This window comes from Labrus bergylta, chromosome 3 (genome assembly GCF_963930695.1).
Source record: "Labrus bergylta chromosome 3, fLabBer1.1, whole genome shotgun sequence".
Classification (NCBI taxonomy): Eukaryota; Metazoa; Chordata; class Actinopteri; order Labriformes; family Labridae; genus Labrus; species Labrus bergylta.
In genome coordinates this window covers 26,071,530-26,092,195 of record NC_089197.1, presented here as the reverse complement: position 1 = coordinate 26,092,195, position 20,666 = coordinate 26,071,530, and the positions used below count along the sequence as shown (strand labels likewise).

The window sequence follows — 20,666 nt, the reverse complement described above, 5'->3', positions numbered from 1 at the left end:
GGTTCGACTCCGACCTACAGCTTCTTTTCCGCATGTCATTCCCTGCGCTCTTCTCCCAATTTCCTACTCTATCCACTGTCCTGTGCTCTACATAAAGGTACACAAAAATTACATATATAACGTTTTTCAATGTTTCTGTTATTCTGAGTTTCCTAGTGTCATACATGTATGTCATTAATTTTGGAATCAAAAGGACATCAGTAACTATCTCCTCAGATTTCATTTTGCTAAAACCTTGAGAACAGAGACTGTTTTAAAAAAAAAATCAGTCAGTCAAAAAGAAAGAGTATAAAGGTGGACTAACTTGTTGAGAGGAGTAACATTAAGCAACTGTTCGGCTGCCTCCTGCAATGGGGTAGAATCACTTCTAAGGAGGAGGCAAAAACAACACAGGACCAGACAGGTGCTGTACGGGACAACAGGGTATGTCAGTCTGTTATCTGGGTCTCTCGTCAGTGAGAGTGTATATTCTCTGATCCGTGGCATGTGGCTGGGACATCTCAGGGCAGCTGTAATCTGGCTGAGCTCTTAGTAGAAGGGAGGCAGTGGAGAGTACACTGGGTGGGGGTGGGTGGTGGACTCTATTCAACTCCTCTGAAAAGGACTGATGGCTCCAAACAGGATGTCCAACCACCAAACAAACACACTAAATAATCATACAGAGAGCAGGAGCAGAGGGCTGACTAAGTCTGACTCCAATATGACTAGCTCTGAGCTCATTTCTGTGTTGGCTGTTTAATGTGCATCTAAAAGGGGTGAGAGAGCTGCGGTTAAGAGCATAAAGGAGGAGGCCCTCAGCCATCATTCTCAGCCCTGTGCTCATACATTTCACCATATGAGTCCATAACACCATCTAATAAAAAGAATGTTTTATGCCCCTTCAGCAATTTAGGATTCAAAAACTTACCACAACAGAGAAAAAGCTGCCTGTTTTATGATGTAAACAATTCCAACATGGTTTTCGATCAAATATATTTCTTCTACATGTCGATACAATCACATGAAAACAAATGACATTTTTAAGGATACCAATAAAACCCAGTCAAACAACACTTCAGCTGAAACAGTTTTCCGTCTGACTGGTGTAAACTGCTTTTCCATTGCGGCTCTTTATGGGACCTGCAAGCTGTCAGTTGAGCCACATGGTTCAACGGTACAGCTTATTAGGGCCAATAGCAATCTGTTGTGTTCTCTCTGACACACTCACCCTGTCCTCACACTCCTATACACACACTCACACACACACGCCATCCTGACACACAGCTCAACCCACAGAAAAACAAGCTAGTCAGATGACTCTTGTTGGGCCCCTGAGCAGAACATTATTCTCCTTTTTTTTTAAACAAAAGCACGGTTCACAAAGTGCCACAAAGACATGCTGTGTGAAAGGTGTGCTCTTTTGGTTTTATTAGGAGCTGAGGTCTTTGAAAATAATGTGTAACTGGAGAACCTAATTGAAGTTTATGTGGTGACTTTCATTTGATATTCATTTTGATATTTTTGTTCCAAAAAAAAAAAACATTTATAAAACTGTACAGCAGTGACTGTGAGACAGCAACTGAATTGTATTTGTCCTGACAACCTGATAATCTTTTATATGACAAGTTTTAAGTGACAAATCATATAATGTTGTATTGCTTTGTTCCTATCAAACAGTTAAGTTACCTTAGTAGTGTTGAATGTGAATGTAAATGTTTTATAATGGTAGCAAATGGGTTAACAAATATGTTGTTTTCTTGGAAAGATGGTTCCATACAATTGGTAACCTGGAACATCGAAAATAAGCTTATCACTAAATAATGGCATTTGAAGATCCCATCCTGAGGGTGACTTAACAAGAAAATGGCAGCATTACATGTTCATCATCTAATTAAGAGGATTGATGACATCCCCACAGATGCAGATTAAAAATGCTGGATTTAACATCGCTAGTCAAAAGTGCAGTTTCTTAAGGGGGAACAAGCGTGTGTAACAGGCCACAACCTGATTATATCACCTCGTCGTCATTATCATCACCCATCAAAAGCATTGGCTTGATATTTCACACCCCTCTGATCAGGAGGTCAGGGCTCATGAAACTTGTTGCATGAGTGTTAAGGTCAAAAGCACATGTCTGGACTTGTTCAGCTCCCCTTCAAACCTGGGACCCTCCAACTGACGGCCCTGTGTTCAAGTTGGTCTTGCGGTTGTTCAGCCAGGCTGCTAAGTAAACGGCTTCTCTCAGTGTCTTTTCAGAAATCAAGGCGAGCAGAGATGCAAAAGAAAGATGGCATGTGGATCATAAGCAATGTGGTATCTCCACCACAGGGACTGTACAATATGTTCCTAATAACAGTAGCTCACAGTGTCTGCCACTCAAACAAGAAGCTACTGCTGTGAAGCTCACATAATAAGAAACATGACAACCTGACATGGTGAAAATGCACGAGGAGTGAAGAACAAATTTGGTGTAAAATGTGCCTAAGGCAGACATTTTTTCAATCTTTTCGGCTGACACAAGGCAGCTACGCACACACATACACAAAGTGTGTGGTTGTATATTACCTGTATATCCCCTAACATGAGAGTCATAACCCCAACCAATGCTACAACATACAATAGCAGTGCTGCTGTTAACACTTGACCCAGCATGCAGTTCTGCATTATTAAGCTATAATTACATAACAGAATGCCAGTCAGTGTGCCCTTTACTTTAACAGTCACATCACACAGATGACCAGGTCAGTGCTTCTATAAAAAGGCTAAGGGTCCTACAGCCAAGGATAGGGTTAAAAGGTACAGGCCCATATATGGCACATGTTTATTGTTTATTGGAGAGTCAAATAACCATTTTTTTTTTAAAGATCCCAGTGAGGCCAGTCAGCAGTTTCATAACCTATGCAAACACTCAGACTATCTGTGATTGACTGCAGCTAATCTCACCACGACTGACAACAGTGGCCTTTCACTTCTTCCAAGTATGGTGCTGTTTTGTTGTTGACAACAGATCATGTTGCGAGTTTGGCTGGATCGAAGAACAACCACATACACTCTCACAAAGAGCAAACATTTATCTTATTAACTAAAGGAACTTATACAACACCTAATGGTAATTGTGTCAGGACACAGATTAAGCTACCGCACTGCCCTTAACAAATTAATGCAATGGAAAAAATTTGCATAATCACATTGGAACAAACAAGGCTGTCCCCTCTGCCCCTGTTTTGCCTCTTGCTGCTGATCCAGCAACATATAAACAGGTTGCCGAGCATATGGAAGGAGCCGACTCCCTCAACAGGGTGGGTGTCAGGTACATTTTGCAGTGCAAGAGACTCGTCAAAACAAGAGCTGTTGGAAAAGGGAACAGCAACTGGCAGAGAGTGGATCTTGCAGGTTATATGTTGATGCAGAAATGGGTCAGAGAAACAGCTGATATTGCACTAACGTCCCCAACTGGAGCAGCATATTAGTTCTGAATATACACGACCACATTTAGTGAGGTCAATCAGTGTGAATTCATATAACCAGTGACCAGGCTGACCAGCTGTTACATAACTATCTGGCCTGATTCTGGTCTCAGGGGAACGGATACAGTCGACGACTAAAACTGGAAACTGCACAGCTTGCCTTCACACGCTGACCATCAGGTCCCCCCCCAACCCCCCACACATACTATATGTGTTTGTGTTTGTGTTGCTCCACATACCTCGCTCAGTCTTCATGTTGTCCAGTGTCATCGGGATGCCTTCAGGTCCTCCAGTACAGACTTTTCTTTTTCTATCACACAGCAACACACAACGTTGTCTGGACCCTACGGAACCTCTCGGTGACGGAGACCTGCTGTATTAGCTAGGCAGAAATATCAGCTGTGAAGCCTGCGTGTTGGTGCCAGGTGCCCCCTACCCAACAACAAAGCATCGCTTTGTTAGCATGCTACTGTACGCTTCCATCGAGTCGCACTGTATTGTCCAGCTGACTAACACAAAGACAAGCTGATAGCAAACGCTAAGTTACAGTCAGCGTTAGGTTATACAGTTGTCAATCTGCTTGCTATCGATCTCTCTCCCCCCCTCAATCTGATACTACTAGTGATTTAACTAGCAAGCAAGCTTCCCTCACAGAATGTCTCAAATTCCTCCACCTGAACCATAGTTACGTCGCGATGCATCTCTCTGTCTCCTCTCCTGTTTCGTCGGCTCCGCCAGTGCAGGGCTTTGCTAACCCAGCAGTGTGAGCTAGCTGGAGACCAACACGACTAACTAACTTTATCGTGACTGCTTAGACTACAGGAGACCCCCCGCAAACACCCAGCCCCCACAGCTAGTCGCGACTCAACAAACACAAACACTGATTTTCCGACGATGGACCGTCTCGATATTGTGTTTTCATTAAGAAATGTTAACCAATATCAGCCTGACATGGTCCAGTTTCTTCCCCTCCACACTGCTTGAACTGTCTCTGTACACGGAAGGTAAGAAATGCCACCTGTACTGACTTCCTTTGCGAGCTTCATTAAAACTTTTCAAACCAACAACAAATGGTTCGACTCCGCTCCGGCGCTCCGGCGCTCCGGCGCTACGACGACGACGACGTTTCCCGTAGCAACAGCGATTTCCCCCCGCTGACACGCCAGCTGACAGCCACAACTAGAAGACTGTGTCGATACTAATAACATTCAGCCGAAATGCAGATAAAAGGAACAGCGAGTCCTCCTTGTCGTGATGCTTTACAGTCTGCCTGCCCTCCTCACTTCCCTCCCCACTGCTTGTCAAAACAGATCAGTGCAGCTCCAGTCACGTGTCCCAACAACAGCCCGTGTCGTCACTTCCGTCACGGCCCAGCCAGCCTCGCATGAACTCGCAGCCATAGCAACCGCTAACTCCAAAAAAAAGTGGTACCAAAAACTTGTTGGGAGGAGGACGCTCTGGTTGTGATTGAAAGCAGATGTAGAGATAAAACCCCGCGACTTAAATATTATTTTTTTTACAGTCCTGTCACATTAATGATGTTTGAGGTGTAGAAACGGGACAAACAGAAAGGCTCTGCTCTCAGGAAGCTGATTGGTCAGGGGAAATTCTGTGCGCGTTCACGTGTGCACGAGGGTTCGCTTCCCGTCGTGAACATTTTGTTCTTGCTTGCATGGCTTTGCATGAAGCCAAAGATCGTATGTTTGATGCGATGCTGTTAAATGTTGTATCACAATGTCCTGACTGGCTACAGCAAACTAGCCTACTAGACGTTCCGTTTAAATGTATGACATAATGAATATCGTTTTGGATATTATATTTTGGTTCTTGTGACTAGTAAGTTAGCGTTAGGGTAAGTTTGGTTAATGAAAGTTTCAATAGGCTATTTGTGTATTTGATACAAATAAACTGTCCTACTTGTTAATTTTTCTGTTTTGGTGTAACAGCCCCGTTTTGCTTTTTCCTTCAAACGATAACAAAGGGGTTGTAGGCTAAAACAGAAAAAGCTGCTGTTTGTTTGTTTACAATAAATACATTTAAACCCTGTCCAATTTTTACCCCACCTGAAAACTTTGTCAACAGACAACATGAGAGCTAGGCTATATTTAGGCTCCTGCATGGTATGGCAATGCATTTAGGCTAATACACGAGTAAAGAGAATTATTCAAAAGAAAACTTTTTATTTTTATTTTTTATTTTTAAACGAATTTTAGCATTTGGAGATTATGTGGTTTGAATACATTTTTTGTCAAGAACCAGTGGTGCCGCTCATTACTAAATGCAGGATGACGTCCATCTACTGGTGCAAATAAAAAAGGTCAGAGGGAGAGATCTGTGTTATAATCTCATCTCTGATTAAACCTCTTGGAACAAAGGCAAAGGCCAACATGAGGACACTATCTGCTTCACAAATCTGTTTGGCACCTGCAATGGCACATTGTGTGTTATTGTTGTTTGCAACACAAAGGCAGATAGGACCACTCAACTTATCAAACTCGAGTTTAATAAGATACCATACATTATTTATGGTAGACAGCTTTCATCAACCTACCCAAGTCACGTGCTAACAGGGCATTTAACAGTTTTATTACTTCTGTGCTTGCTTTTCTGGGACTCTATTAAATTTCAAATGTTGGTCTACTATAGATTTTTAAATCAGGGACAAGTGACCCAGATACCGTAGTGTTATAAAGTCCTCAATAGAAATCCCAATCTCTAAAGTGGATTATCTACAATCATGTGGCAAGGGAGCAAAGTTTACAAAGTATGTCTACTTTCACCTCTATGACAAAACCGACCCCCAGGGGGTCTCTGTTGTAAACATTTCTGAAATAAAATAAAAATTTCCCTGAAAAAGCAGTTGTCTTTTAGATAATTATTAACATACAGTTTTTACGTGCACATTCAGTTCAAATGCCTTCATGAGATAAAATGTGAAGTTTTAACTTTAAATTTCATAGATAGATCAGTCTCCTATATCTGCTAGCAGCTGAGTGGAATGTTTTTAAAAAGAGATCCTTTCTGTTCAAATAATATATACACTCAGAACATGTGTATACCTAGCATGCTGACAGTATCTTTCTTCTAGAGACAGTGTTTCTAATTTTTCTGTGTGTGGCGGAAAAAGATAATAGCTTATCACAGAAAGAGGAGAGGACACTGATTTTAGGTTTCTCACCACAGTTTTAGTCAAGGTTTTAGCTTATAGAAACAGAGGAGAAAGGGGTGCTTTGGGGGATTGGGGGGTCGTTTGTGGCTCTCAGGGGGATACAGATACTGTTTCAGAGCCATTGTTCAGCTGTGGTAAGGGCTCGCAAGATATTTTATGTGAACAGAATCATATAAAGCTGAAAAAGATAGACTTGAATAATATGAGCTATATGTTTAAAGAGAATTTCTAATAACTTATTGTACAATATTGTACAAACATATACCTCTTTTTTTAAAATGCCTTTCCAACCTTAGTCTAATTTGATTATTTTATTTCCAATGAACACACCTGCAAAACTTTTAGGTCTGTGGAAATGTGATGATGCAATTTAGAAATAAAACCTGGAGTTCGTACATAAAGCTAGCATTAGCAACCAAAGCGTGTACAGTGTCCATGCAGATTTATTTTCAAAAATGTGAAATTGGGAAGATTCACATTCATATAAGGCTGATCCATTTAATATGTGAGTCCATAGCGTACAGAGTCAAGCGTAAATGAACTTGAAATGACCCAAATCAGTTCATGTGTTGATGCTTTGATTTCAAATTAGGGGATACAGCTTTCATGTCAGTAGGTATTAATTTTACAGTCTAAAAGAACAAGAATACCAGGTTTAAAGTAATCTTAATTTAGTGTGAATCTTCCCTTTAAGGATGTTGGCAAACCCAAACAAAGAAGGTCTTGTGTTCGTACAAAAATACATGCTATAGCCCCATCTGGTGGCAAGATATAGGTAGTGCAGCAAATACAAGACCGATATCCATCTATCCTATCTATCTAAATTTCATAGGAATGGAATCTGTGGAAATTCAGAATGGAACTCTAGTTTTACAAATATATTTCAGTTTCTACAACTTACATTCACCACTTTGCTTTCAAACATTTAATTGCTGTAATCAAGTTCAACTTTCCACACTTGAATAAAGGATTACAAATAGATGTTTATGGGAGTTCAGCATTACTTTTCAGATCAACAAATTACTAAGGAGTTGAAGTGTGGATGTATCATATTATTTGTGATTCAGTGTGACCTAGGGTATCCAGAAATGATTAAAATGATGTTTGTGCATTATGGTTTACTTAAAGGGCCACATTTCCCTTCTTTTCTGCCTTCTAATGGCTGATCTGGCTGACTGTTTTCACCAACTTTAGAGCTTCAAACATGTGAAATAATTAAAGTTAGCTATTCAACCATAGCAATAGTACAACTGTCAGGCGGAGTGGTATCATTGCGCAATCTTCTCAAATGTTTGCATTTACATTTATTGCACAGTGAATGGTTAAAGTGGACCCCATATTACTTGACACAAAAATGTGTGTTATGGCTCTTTAAAAGTAGCTGATCATTTATCAGGTGGAGACTCACTTTGATTCAATTCAGCTTTGTTGTGGGACCATAGTCCAATGCATAACGCTGATAATTGCTAAAAGTCCTCTCAAAAAGAAATAAAGAACCTCCGACCAAACTTTTAAAATTTTGCTGATTACCTTTGTAAGACAGTGAGAGATTTTATTAGATTACAAACTACATGTATATATCTAGTCATAGCCTGTATTAATAAAGGTGTGATTATAATGGTTTATTATATGTACAGGAACCCACTGCTTCTATCCCTGACAGGATATATAACATGAAGTACCTTCTGAAGCTACTTATCATGCAGACTCTCTTACAAGACAGACTCATATGTCTGCTTGTTTTGTCCTCTACGTCCTCATCTGATTTGAAGTTTTATTGATTCACTTTGTCTGTCTGAACAAGAAAATTGAAGACAAAACCCAAACATTAAAAAAAAATCAAAGTAAACTAATGATAACAAGAGGCAGGATTCAGTGGCTGGAAGTACCAACTGTTTATTTTTCTACTTTTTTGTGACTACAGAAATGTTGAAACATTTGAACACTGAAAAAAGCTGGATGACATCATCACTTGCTTCTCAATTTTCTTTCTTTTTTAAATTTGCTTAGCAATCACAACAGATGATATTGCACGGCACTGAGAAAGCAGTAGCAAAGCCTGGAAACAGCAATAACAAATCAAGTCATGAGACATGGCGTAATACAATTGAGAGTAACACCGACAGCAATGCCTCTCTGGCACACAAGCACACACACTTTTCCTCAACTGCGCACACACACGCTCACACACATGCATAACACACATACACACACACATACACACACACACACACACACACACACACACACACGCACGCACACACACACACACACACACACACATGCACACACAAGCACACACAGAAACTGAAGAAGCATTGTGAGTTGAGAAGGAGGTCAAAAGAAAGAGATCATGTATGATAGAGCACAAGGTTGACAAGAGCGATGACATTTCATTTTAAAAATGCAAGTGCAAGATAAACTACTACTGTTATCTAATCCTAAATGTTTATGACAACAAATATGCTTGTTTATCAAAACCCTTCAAGCATCATTGTGTATGAAGAGCTGGAGGACACCCCTCTGCGGGTGAGAAACTATAGTTCCCCAGCGTTAGAGATCCAGATGATTGTCTTAGGCGCTGCAGTATTGTAATGAGACTTGTAGCCAAGCTACCCATCATATGGGAACTCCTTAGGGTCAAAATAAATAACACAACATGTAAAAATGGGTAAAAAGTACATCTTCACAATCTTCAATCTACATCTTCACTGTATCATATGTTCCCTCTCTATTACAGGCCTTTATTTTGTTACGTAATGACCTCTAGTTTGCTAAAATAAAATAAAAAAGAATAAACTTCCACACTCAGTGACATAATGACTGCATAACATCAGCATGTTGTATAATAGTAAGGTCTCTGACAACTAAAGGAAGTCAGACCTACTGTTGTGATATGCACAAATCAGCCACACACATGCACACACACCAGCAGCATACAGATTTAAAACAAAAGACGGACTCATCGTAAAGAAATACATACATATGAGAACACACGAAAAAGGAATGAGCCAACCAGGTGGTTGTCCCCGTACACACTTGCACACTGATTCCTTGTTAAGGTTCTTTGCAGTTTTATTAGACTTTGCTCATAGTCATTACACGAGTACGTACCAAAATAACAGATACTAGGTGGAGCGAGGTGGCAGTGCTTCAGCAATAAAAACAGACCCAGCTCCACAGCACCGCCCCTGGCAGACCGGCTGCCCAGCCTCAACTCTACCTCACTCCGTGCATGAGACAGCAAAGTGGGAGGGACTTGCAGCCCTCATTTTTCAGATGCTTCAGATTGTACATTGAACAGGAGATTCCCCACATGGTTGAGTAAGCTTGTCTACACAGCCCTACGCCTTCTACATTCTATACCCGTGCGAATGGCAAATCAAAAACTCATCAAGTCTACCTCACAAATGCCAGTGCTTTTCAACTTTATACATATTTTTTGTCCAGTTTTTGGTTTGTTTTAAAAATCTTTGGATGTGCAGTATTACCCATAAAATAACTGTTTTCTTAAAAAGTCAAAAGAATAGTAAAAACACACACACACACACACGTACACACTGCTTTTTGCCAGCTGTTCAACAAAGTAGCTCCTGTATGACTTTGTCTGCATTGGCAAATCAACTGTCTAGGTTTCTGGCAGTGTTTAAAACACATTGAAATGCCGGCTAGGATTCAGCTGAAGAAGAATACAAACTACTCCTTTGTTATATCTAAGCGTGGGAAATAAGGCTGTAACATAAAACTGTCTTTTTTGTTTTTTTTTTCTTCCAAAAAACCTACTATATACAAATCTATAGTTTCTACAAATGCATAAATTAAAGCAGTGGTTAACCATTACAAAAATGAAATTAAATAAAAATCACAACACAGAAGTAGAGAAAAGGGAAAATATGAACACAATATCACAGCAGTTGGTTTTACCCTGTAAAAGCAATAGTCTACCGTCATAATATTGGCATAAACCAATGTCTGATAAAAAATACGCTTCTCCCTCCATCCTTTAAGTTTCATACATCAACCCTGAAACTTGTCCTCCGCAACTTTGAACAGAGCACTTCTGCCAAAAAACAAACTTCAAAATAGATAATACAGCTTTTTTTAAGTAACAACAACAGTTACCACAAGAGTGGAGTTCTGCCTAACTCACAGATAGACGTCTCAATGCAGAACTCAAAGGAATTATTACTATGAGGTATTCAGAGACATTGGTACAGACATGCACGGCCAGAGTGCTGGACCTTTTTACACACAGCAGAGAGACGAGGCAGGGAAGGAGGGAAGGGAAGGAGGAAAGGAGGGTTAAAGGGGGGCAAGGGAGAGAAGAAACAAAGACCTTTGGTTTAATCTGTAGAAGAGGACAACAGAAATTCCTTTGGTAAGTTTTCATTGCATGGTTGCGCTGGCGAAAGCACCACGGTGTGATTTAAAAAAAACGAAAAAATAGGAGAAAAAAACATCCTTGTTTCTTCAGTGGTGGCCCTTCTACAGGCTGAGGTATTCGCAGAGTCAAAAGTGAGAGGTCAACAGCGGTTTTACACTTTGGTTCAAGCAAGGCACTCGTCCTGGGAGTTTTAGAAAGATTGCAACACGTCTGCTTCTACTTTCAGGAACATGTCTGCCTATAGTTGAGTCAACAAATCTGCCCATGGATATGTCAGCTTGTCTGCCTATTGTCATGTAAAGATGTCTGACCTATATGCTGGATCAATATTATCATAGATACACACTAAGAGGCAGGGCCAAGGGCAAGCAAAGCTGCAACCAAAAGACACTTCTGCAGAGTAATCCATCACATTTAGGTATATTATTATGAAACTTATAAACCAAAATAAAATGTTCTTTTTTTGTCCCATTTTGCTGACTTTCCTGCCAATAAATGGTAAAAAAAAAAAAGATTTGCTTTGGTGCAGCTTACAAGCTGCAAGAAAAACTGATCACATTTCTGGCAACATCCCCGTTCCCCTTCAGGCCCCTGTGTAGCCCATTGTGTGTGTGTATCTATGGCTAGATCAGCACATCTGCCTAAAGCTACATCAGCATGACTACCTACGGAGCTGTAATCAGAGCACAGATGAAGCAAGAGCACGCATAGCAGGGGTGCATTGGTTGAGTGCAGGTGGGGAAGGGGGGGGGGGGGGGGGGAGGGAGAAGAAAGGAAAAGAAAGAGTAGACGGGAGGGGGGAGGGGAGACACACAACATCTTCAAACACCACTCATAGAGGCCGTGCAATGAGAAGAAAAAATCTTTGGTTATCTTTGGTATCATCAAAGTGATAGAAATCACGTATGGAACTTGAGTGAGGTAGCATCTTTGGTTCACACTATAAAACATCAGCAGGTCTTGACACATTTTTTGTCTCTTTGTCGTCTTTCAGGTTTTTCTTTCAGAGATGAGGAGGCTCTCTCTCTCTCTCTCTCTCTCTCTCTCTCTCTCTCGTGCGCGCCTCTCCTTCAGCGCTTGTTGATGAATGTAGAGCTGCTAACCCGGGCCATGGGGAAGATGAAGGCAAGGGGGGCAAGCCCCATATATTTAATGATAGACTGCCCTGGGCCCGCCCCGTGTAGTGCTTTCCTCTTAGTGCTGAAATGCATAGCTCACTCGGACAGACGTAAGAGTAAAGGGGGGTTGGAGATTGAAGACAAGCAGGGTGGGGTGTTTTTGTATTCAGGTGAGGAGCTGACATTGCTGTGTAAGTGCCTGAAAGTGATTTGATCATTGATATCATCCCCTCGGCCCAACATCTTTGACGAGGAGGATAAAATAAAAAAAAGGATGAAGCACACAGGCCCGACTCACTGATGCTGAATACTTATTATTAGAGCGTTGACACAGAGGCTGTCTGTCTCCCTCACAGTGTCAAGAAAACACAATTTCAGAGCCACCTTTTGTTTTCACCTTTGCAGAGAAAACACACGGCTAAATGAATTTGTTGTTGTTTTTCAAGCTGCTGGTATTTGCACACATTTACCTGAGGCAAATCTGTGGACAATAGCTAAACAGACTAATAGGAAAATGATGTTTCTGCAATGATAAATCTTTATAATAAGACTGTTTTTAAAGATATATAACTGCAATAATTAGTTTGATTCAAGAAGGCATCAATAAGGCCAGTGTCAATCCATTCTTGGCAGATGACTGTCTACTAATAAATCTGGTTCAGCTTGAGGTATCTGCCTGTTAATAAGAAGTCTTTTCTTGCCACGGTTACCTCCTGCGTTCCTCATTTGTGGATTAACGTTGAGTCTTTGTGAATAACATAAAAAAAAAAGAACATCAATGACCTCAGGTTTATGTAAAGTGTCATGAAATGAATTTTGAGTGTAGAGTCAAAGAGTCTTCATATGTAAACCAAAACTGATTGTTAGATAATATTTTCATTTCTTTGGAACATAAATTGAAGCATGGCTCAGTATGTTGTTATGGACTTTAAGCAACACTTCCTCTTCTTTGTAGTGCCTAACAGTCTTTCTTAGGAGTTGACTATAAAATATACTCTTTGGTTAAGTTTTTAATCTAAGATGAATGACCAGCTTTGATTTGTAGAAGGCTTTGGTTTCTCTTGTTTAAATCATTGAACGCTTCAGCATGTTGGAGGAAAGCACTACTATGAGGGGTTTTTTTTGGTTTGTGATTTTGGCTCGGGGTTAGCAGTCTACACGTGACGCATCTCCCTGTCTGTCTGGAATGCTTGATAGAGAGACAGACAGCTGGACGGACATTCCAACTCCACCCATCCAAACACAACAATCCAGTCGCTCCTGTAGGATTATCTTTGTCTTTAAAGTTGATTGGCCAATCCCACTGGAGCTCCATATTCTGGCTGTTTTTCAAGGGTGTGGACATCTGCAGACCAGACTGCCAACAGGCTGATTAAAACCTCCATCATTAAAACCAACCAATCAGATTAAAGATAAGGATGGTGAATGATAGATTGATACTGGCTGGGGAGGTAAAGTGGGGTATATTAAAGCTATAGACCAGTGACAGTGAATGTGTGTGTGAAGGGGAGGGTAAAACTATAGGCTTTTTGCAGTATGTTACACATAAACGTGTTGCTGAAACAAACATTTCAAAGCAGGTCAAAAAAGAAGTCTTTGGTTTGTTTTTTCATCTTTGGATACTATAAATATCAATATAGTACAGGTTTAAGGGCAAAATGTTGCTTCAAGGTCTCTCTTAAGTTTCTCTTTGTTTCTCTAAAGTTTTAAAGCTTTTCCACCGAGGTTGAGTCAGTCCATGAGGTTGGTCAGATCAGTCCATCTTCAGGCTTTGGTGCAGATATTCTGGCCAGAGTTGACTGAGTGACCGGAACCGTCATCCACCCACTTATCTAGGCTCCGGCGACGTGCGTTCATAAAGAAGTTGCTGACCGTGGCCAGCTCTAGGCCCAGCTGTTGGGCGATGGTGACCTGCAGCTCTTTGGATGGACGCTTGTTTTCCTTGAAGATAGCATGGAGCGTCCGTCGCTGCACATCTGTGAACACCAGCCGGGGCTTCTTGCTCATGTTCCCCCGATCACTCCTGCCGTGGTCCTGCTCCTTACGCTTACATGCTGTGGAGAGTACAGAGGAGAGACAGAAAATGAGTGTATGTCATTTAGAAATTGCAGGATATACATTAGTTGTGTTCAAACAAAAAATAATGGCAGAAAGCTACTGTAAGAAAATCACAAGTATTTTCATGGACTGACCCAAGAATGCTCTCAATGGTTCTCTGTACCATCTTCATGTAAAACTCTGCAAGGTTTTATTCTAACTGGGACACACTGATAAGAATATTTAACGCCAAAATGTATATTTTACGTTTTCTATGCATTACCAAAACTAACTCTAAGGTGCATTGCTTAGGTACAATAATGAAGGTCAAAAACAGGTGAAGGGTTTTGTTCTTTTGAGTCAACAACTCTTCCATTCATGTTTATAGTAAGGATACTGTATCAAGTATGACCCAAAAAATATAATGCACAATCATCCTAAAATACAACAGTAAAATAAAGTGTGGCTGATGCCTCTCAATCTTCATAATGCTCTGAAAACTGTGGATACAATTCTGGAAAGAAGCACTTCTAAAACCTGTCTCATGTGTCTTCACCACAACATGAAAACACAACAGCTCATCTGAATGGGAAACCCACTTCGGCAGTTTAACATGCATTAACTGGTCAAACCGGCTGCCACATTTAAGTTAGATACAAACAAGTATACTACAGGATTCACACTGGAGTAAGCAGTGCATATTCAAGGCTCTCAGTGGGATCTGCAATGTTGGAGTTTTTGAAAAGGTGTTGTTGAATCCTTTTTTTTTTATTAATGCAAAAATGACCACAAATGTCATTAAGATACTTTTTTTAGAGCTTAAAAACAACCACTTGAGATCATTTAAGCAGTCAGATATAACATGTACAGACCATGTTGCATGTTGGATGTAGTGCTACTTTTGTTCAAAACATACAATCTGTCAATGGACAAGCTGTAAGGTTGCATGGGAAATAACAGCATAAATTAACTCTTTCACTTTTTGACAGGGACCCCCCACAGGGAGCCCAATGGATCAGGAGCTCTGTAACGCTTAAATGTGGAGCAGACATACAGGAGGCTGCCCGTCCGGGACAATGAGCGCTGTCCGCGGTGCTGAAACAAACGGAGCCCTCAGTGGACCACAGCTCTGGAAAAATGAGCCACAGATCATCTTATATCAGAAAAATAAAATGAATGGAATCAGTGTGACAGCAAATCAAACCTACTGTCATCCTACAGCCAATCGCTATTTAATTTTATGTTTTTGTTTTTTGTCATTATTATTTCCTGTTAAGCCCTGAAAGACGGATCACCTGTGAGCAGAGGCCAGTAGGTGGCAGACGTGAGCTGTTTGAGCAGCGAGGCCCAACATGGATTCACTGGGAAAATTAATGAACGGCTTATTCTCACAACAAAGCAATTCTTAATTTAGCATGGCGTATTTTTAGAACACGTCGGATAAAATACAAAGTAGCATTAAAACTCAAAACTAAATATTATATTTTATTAGGCGTACCATTTTTTTTGCAATATACCGAGAATTATTTGTTGCAAATGTTTTTTTTTTAAATGTTTTTTATTGGGCCAATTATGTGTTTACAGTGGCTTATTTCCTCAGGTTTGTATTTGAATTGTATTTTCGTTTTTTAATTCCAAATTTTTGATGCCATGTCTTTGTCACTACACTCCAGATTTAGATAAAGTTAAGTCGCACATTTCAACCATATTCAAGGAGACATACGTAATAGCCTATTACGTCAGTATTTCAGATGAGCGGTCGATCCCCCCCATCTAACCTCCGTGAAGCACATATAGCCTACTGTCTGAGATGTGTGTGAAGGTGCAGTGCAGCATGCTATCCGCTTGGTCATAAACTGGAGAGTATTTGTGAGTTTGAGCAGCCCGGTGTCTCCAGTGCTGGTAAATATTAACAGAAAGCCGGAGCTTCTCTCTGCTATAAATCAGCATGTGAAGGCCACGCGGACAGCAGGAGCCTCCACAGAGCGCGAGCCTGGGACAGGAGGAGGAGGCCCGGGCAAAGAAGCAGCAGCTTTCCCAGGACCAGGGGGACACAACAACGACCTTGTTATCAGACTATTCACACACACACACACACACACCCACACACACACACCCACACACACACACACACACACGCACGCACGCACGCACGCACGCACACACACACACACACACACACACACACACACACACACACACACACACACACACACACACACACAGCTGCTGCCCCTGCAGCTAATCATTACAAATATACAGATAACTCCACTCAAACACACTGTGACATGGGGTGACGACAGTACTGCGTTTCATAACCTCACAGAGAACAACAAACAGAACTGAAAATGCAGCAAATATTCAACTGGAAAAAGGACCCTTTGACCATTCACACAATATTTCAGAATTTTCTGTAGCCCACGAGGGTCATATTCACCCAGGATTTATAAAAGCACAGCAACGTCGTCTCTGAAATTACATCCAATTTAGCCTAGTTCTCATTCTAAGATAAATGTCAACTTTTTTAATTTATTTTCTGTCTTACGCCAAATAATCATCTACTTACAAATCTATTCTATTCTATCAAATACTTTCAGTTGTGTAATTGAATACGGAGAAAAGGGAGAAAAGACCTGAGATTAATTTCAGAAGTCTAAAATCAATTCGTATATCACATCTAGTTCAGAACACGATCACATATCTGGTTCACCAAGGAACGAACAGATCAATAAAATAGGCTCTAGACTATTCTCTCCAAATTCATTTAGCTTTTTAACTGTAAATTATTATTTCCCGTAGATATTTGTTGTGGGTAATTTGTCAACAAAAGCTCTTATTTATTAATTATTCTATTTTAAAGGTCGAGATTTAATGTGATATGTTAAATTAGTCCAAGGAAAATTAAAAACGAAAAAGTTCTAACGCCGGCCTAAGACATCTATTCTCCCGGTATAACCAAAAACCTAAAAACCAAACACACTCATCAATATCTATCAGTAAGCACTTGTTTCGATTGTTGAAGGCTGATCAAAGAAACGAACAAAATGTGTCACTTAGGCTACATAGCCACTTTTCAAACGTTAAACCAGATACATGTTCTACTAGTTTGCAAGTAACTCATAAAATGTGCCCCCCCCCCCATACATACAAACAGCAGAGGGGAAAACTGAAAAATAATCTATTGCCGTCACACTTAAGTGCACACACGTGTGAATGCCATACACACGCCCACGCACATGCGAGCGAATAGTCATCCAAGTGGCCGAAGCAGCCTCACTTTGTCCAAAAGCCATAAAGACCATTTGTAGGACATTGATTAGACTCATAAAGTTTAAAAAAAATCCGTTGGGTGTCTGTGAACGCGCACGTGCGATTGGGGCCTCATTGCACGCTCTAATTGACTTGTGCTATACCTCAGGGACAGATTAATACAGAGGTCTATCAGTTAATTAGACAAACCTCAGCCGAGTCAGGGCTAGTTTACGACCAAAACACAAGCATGTGCTCTCGATTCTACAACATTTAGCCTAAATGAAACTTCCCTCCACCTTAACCTTTATTTAACTTCAAACAGCACGTGCACACATACACACTATTCCCTCTCTCTCTGTTTACACCTAGGACAACACCAAAAAGGCTGCTCAGTTGCATCTACACCTAAATAAACACATTCCCAATGATTTCTGGGCCTGGGATCAGCTTACGCACACAGTCCAGCGGTCGATATCTTGAGGTAAAATGACATGAGAACTTGTTTCACACAACACCCAAAATCCATGTAGAGTCAGAAAAGGATGCAAGTTTGATATCAGGCTACCAAATTGACGCACGAGCACCAGCTTTGTGCAGCACCTTTAACTTTTTGTCTTTTTTCACCTGCCGTGTTGTATTTGACCACAATGTGCAGACCTCATCCATACAGGCACAAAAGACAAAGTTGGAGGCCAAATCTGAAGGAACCAATTAATGCATACCTGAGACAAGTTTTATGAGTCGTGGAAACATAATGTTATGTGTGACCATGATAATGAACATTTAGCCTGCAGAGGGAACATTTGTCCTGAATACTACCATGGTTTGATTTTAGCCTTCATACACTTGTCATGGGCAGACAATGTTTTTTTTTCTGTATATAATATAGAGCCACAAATCCAGTTTTTGTCCGAGCCCACTTTACCCAATGTTCAATATAAAGTAGCATTCAGTTCTAATGTTTCAGTATAAGTGACTTTTTCTCAGAAACACATTCAGAGAAGATGAAATCAAAAAGGGGGCTTTACCGAGGCTTCGCTCACCTGCGAGCCTGAGCGCACTCATGCGCTGGAACTCAGGCTCCTGCAGCCACTTCCACATGCGGCGGAAGGTCTCTCTACCAGACTTGAGCTTGGACCAGGGTTTGGGGTTTCTCAGCAGGTCGGACAGGGTCCCCTGGGACCTGCACAGGACCCGCTGGGCAAAGATGGCCTGAGGGATGCTGTAGCGCTTCAGCTCCGTGGTGATCCTCTGCGCCACTTCTTTGGTATTCACCTCCTCCATCTGGCCCCCAGAAACACCACCCCCTCCACCGCCTCCTTGCTGCACGGGCCCGGAGGCCTGCTCCCGGCTATTCCCCAGCCCCTGGCCGTGCCCCTGCGCGCCGAGGTGGGCGTGCGGGTGGTGATGGAGGCCGTTGATTTGTACCATGCCCGCCGAGGAGCTCATGTGCTGCTCAGTGTGTCTGCCGAGCATGGCCGGGTGGTGCGCTTCGAACCCACTGGGAGTGAGCATCTTCTCACCAGGCATGGCAGCACCGGGGTGGGCGTAGGGAGGGATGCCAGCCTGGGTCGTGTGTATGCTGGCCAGACCGGAGCCGGACAGCGGGGAGAGGCTCTGACCCATGCAGGGGTCCTTGTGATGATATGCAGGGTACAGACTGTTCATGGGTGCCAAACTCCGGTCCTCGCGCATCAACGTAAAGCTGCCGCTGACGTTTCCGGGGATCCTTTGGTGGGGGTGATGGTGAGGATGATGGGGATGATGGTGGTGGTGGTGGTGATGATGGGGAGGAAACTTGTCGGACACGGTTGAGATGGGGGGTAAGGGCTGCAGGGGGGTTAGGGTGGTGTAGGTGCTGCTTGCACTCATGCCAGGGGGGGCTTCGCACATGCTGATGGCTGGGTGCAGGTGTCCGTGGTGATAGTCTCCGCTATCCAGCAGGGTCGCCATGCCCATAGCGCGGTGGCTCAGAGCCCGGTGCCCCGGACGGGAATGTGGACTGTGGCCGCTCAGCAGCTCTCCGTGACCGGACACTGACTCATGGCTGACTCCGTGCAGGTCGCCAATATTCTCCATCGACAGCTGTGCGTTCATGATCCGGGTAGCGCTGTGGACCAACCATCTATCTGACCTACCTCAGGTAGCTGATGTCCAGAAGTCCTCACGTTCAGTAAAGTTCTATTTTCTTTTGTTGCTCTTTTCTTTTGGCAGCAGCAGCAGCAGCCTCCTCTCTTATTCTTTTGACTTTTTGCTCTTCTCTGACGTTGTTTTGCAGAATGGAAACTCCTTTTCCCGGATCCCGCTTGTTCTTGTAATTTTTTTCTTGTTTTTTTTTTTTTTTTTTATTATTTTCGGTACTCTCTTTATGACTCAAGCCCCCCCACCGCCAACCAGCTGTCCTCGCGCTCTGGTCGGGTGCCGCGCCATCTCTAGTTGTGTGTCTCCAGCCCCTCTTCCACCGCAGCACAGATCACTGTCTGCACATGCGCACTATGAACACCCATCACTCCTGTACTCTCTTTCTTTTTCTCTCTCTCTCTCTACCACACACGCGCACACACACCGCCCCGTTGCTCTGACGTCAGCTACCTTATTAAGGAAGGGAGGTTACAAACCACAGGTCTGCTAAAAGCTGTTCTTCCCGATACGAATTTCCGCCCCGTTTAGGTTCTACTTAAACATTTATAATCTAAAAAAAGGCGTTTCTATTTCAAAATCCTCACAGGATGAAATATGGAAGCATAATGCTTGGAGCGCCTAATGTGTTATTAAGAAATATAGAGATTCATTAGGGCTCTAATGAGGCATTATCTTCAGTCCTCCTTAAATTATTAGGTGTAAATCAAGTTAACTTCCGGGTTCATTTGGAGTTGGTTAACTAGTGATGTCTTGGATTCAAAACATTTTAAACCTCAAGTTCACTCTCGCGGAATTCATCTCAATAAAACAAAAACCAAGTTTCAGAAATTCTAACAAAGCAAGATTGTTCAACTAGCAGCAAAAATGCTATTGCTGAAGTAAGTCTACAATTTGAATTCCTAATCTCAACATGGGTTTATTTTTCTATGGCTTAAACTGCTTCCCCTTCCCCCAACACCCTTTCCAAATATGTGGCGGTTTAAACAAACGGAGAAGACTGTAGTACCTTCTCTTTTGATAGAAAAAGATGAGCAGATGTGTCTATTGTTCAACCATTAGGCTTAACGAACCAAGCCCAGCACACTATGTGTGTGTGTGTGTGTGTGTGTGTGTGTGTG

At 41.9% G+C, this 20,666-nt stretch overlaps 2 protein-coding genes across 3 annotated transcripts in view; both read right to left on the bottom strand.

Moving 5' to 3' along the window:
• The window catches only part of atosa (atos homolog A), a 29,305-nt gene extending 24,554 nt beyond the window's left edge, over nt 1–4,751 (bottom strand). Inside the window, exon 1 of the mRNA XM_020636371.3 lies at nt 3,686–4,751. Within this exon, the coding sequence (XP_020492027.1) occupies nt 3,686–3,716 (31 nt within the window). The 5' untranslated portion in view covers nt 3,717–4,751. The remainder of the gene's footprint in view (nt 1–3,685) is intronic.
• Nucleotides 4,752–8,481: 3,730 nt separating this feature from the next.
• onecut1 (one cut homeobox 1) lies at nt 8,482–20,461 on the bottom strand. 2 transcript variants are annotated; one of them, XM_065953033.1, is made up of 2 exons: nt 18,435–20,461; nt 8,482–14,171 (listed from the first exon to the last, which is right to left on the bottom strand). In XM_065953033.1, exons 1-2 carry the CDS (start codon nt 19,501–19,503, stop codon nt 13,882–13,884), a joined length of 1,359 nt encoding a protein of 452 aa, XP_065809105.1. In that variant the 5' UTR covers nt 19,504–20,461; the 3' UTR covers nt 8,482–13,881. The 2 variants fall into 2 exon arrangements, with proteins under 2 accessions (XP_065809105.1, XP_029133802.2); XM_029277969.2 differs by having other exon boundaries at nt 18,450–20,461.
• Between the last annotated feature and the right edge of the window lie 205 nt (nt 20,462–20,666).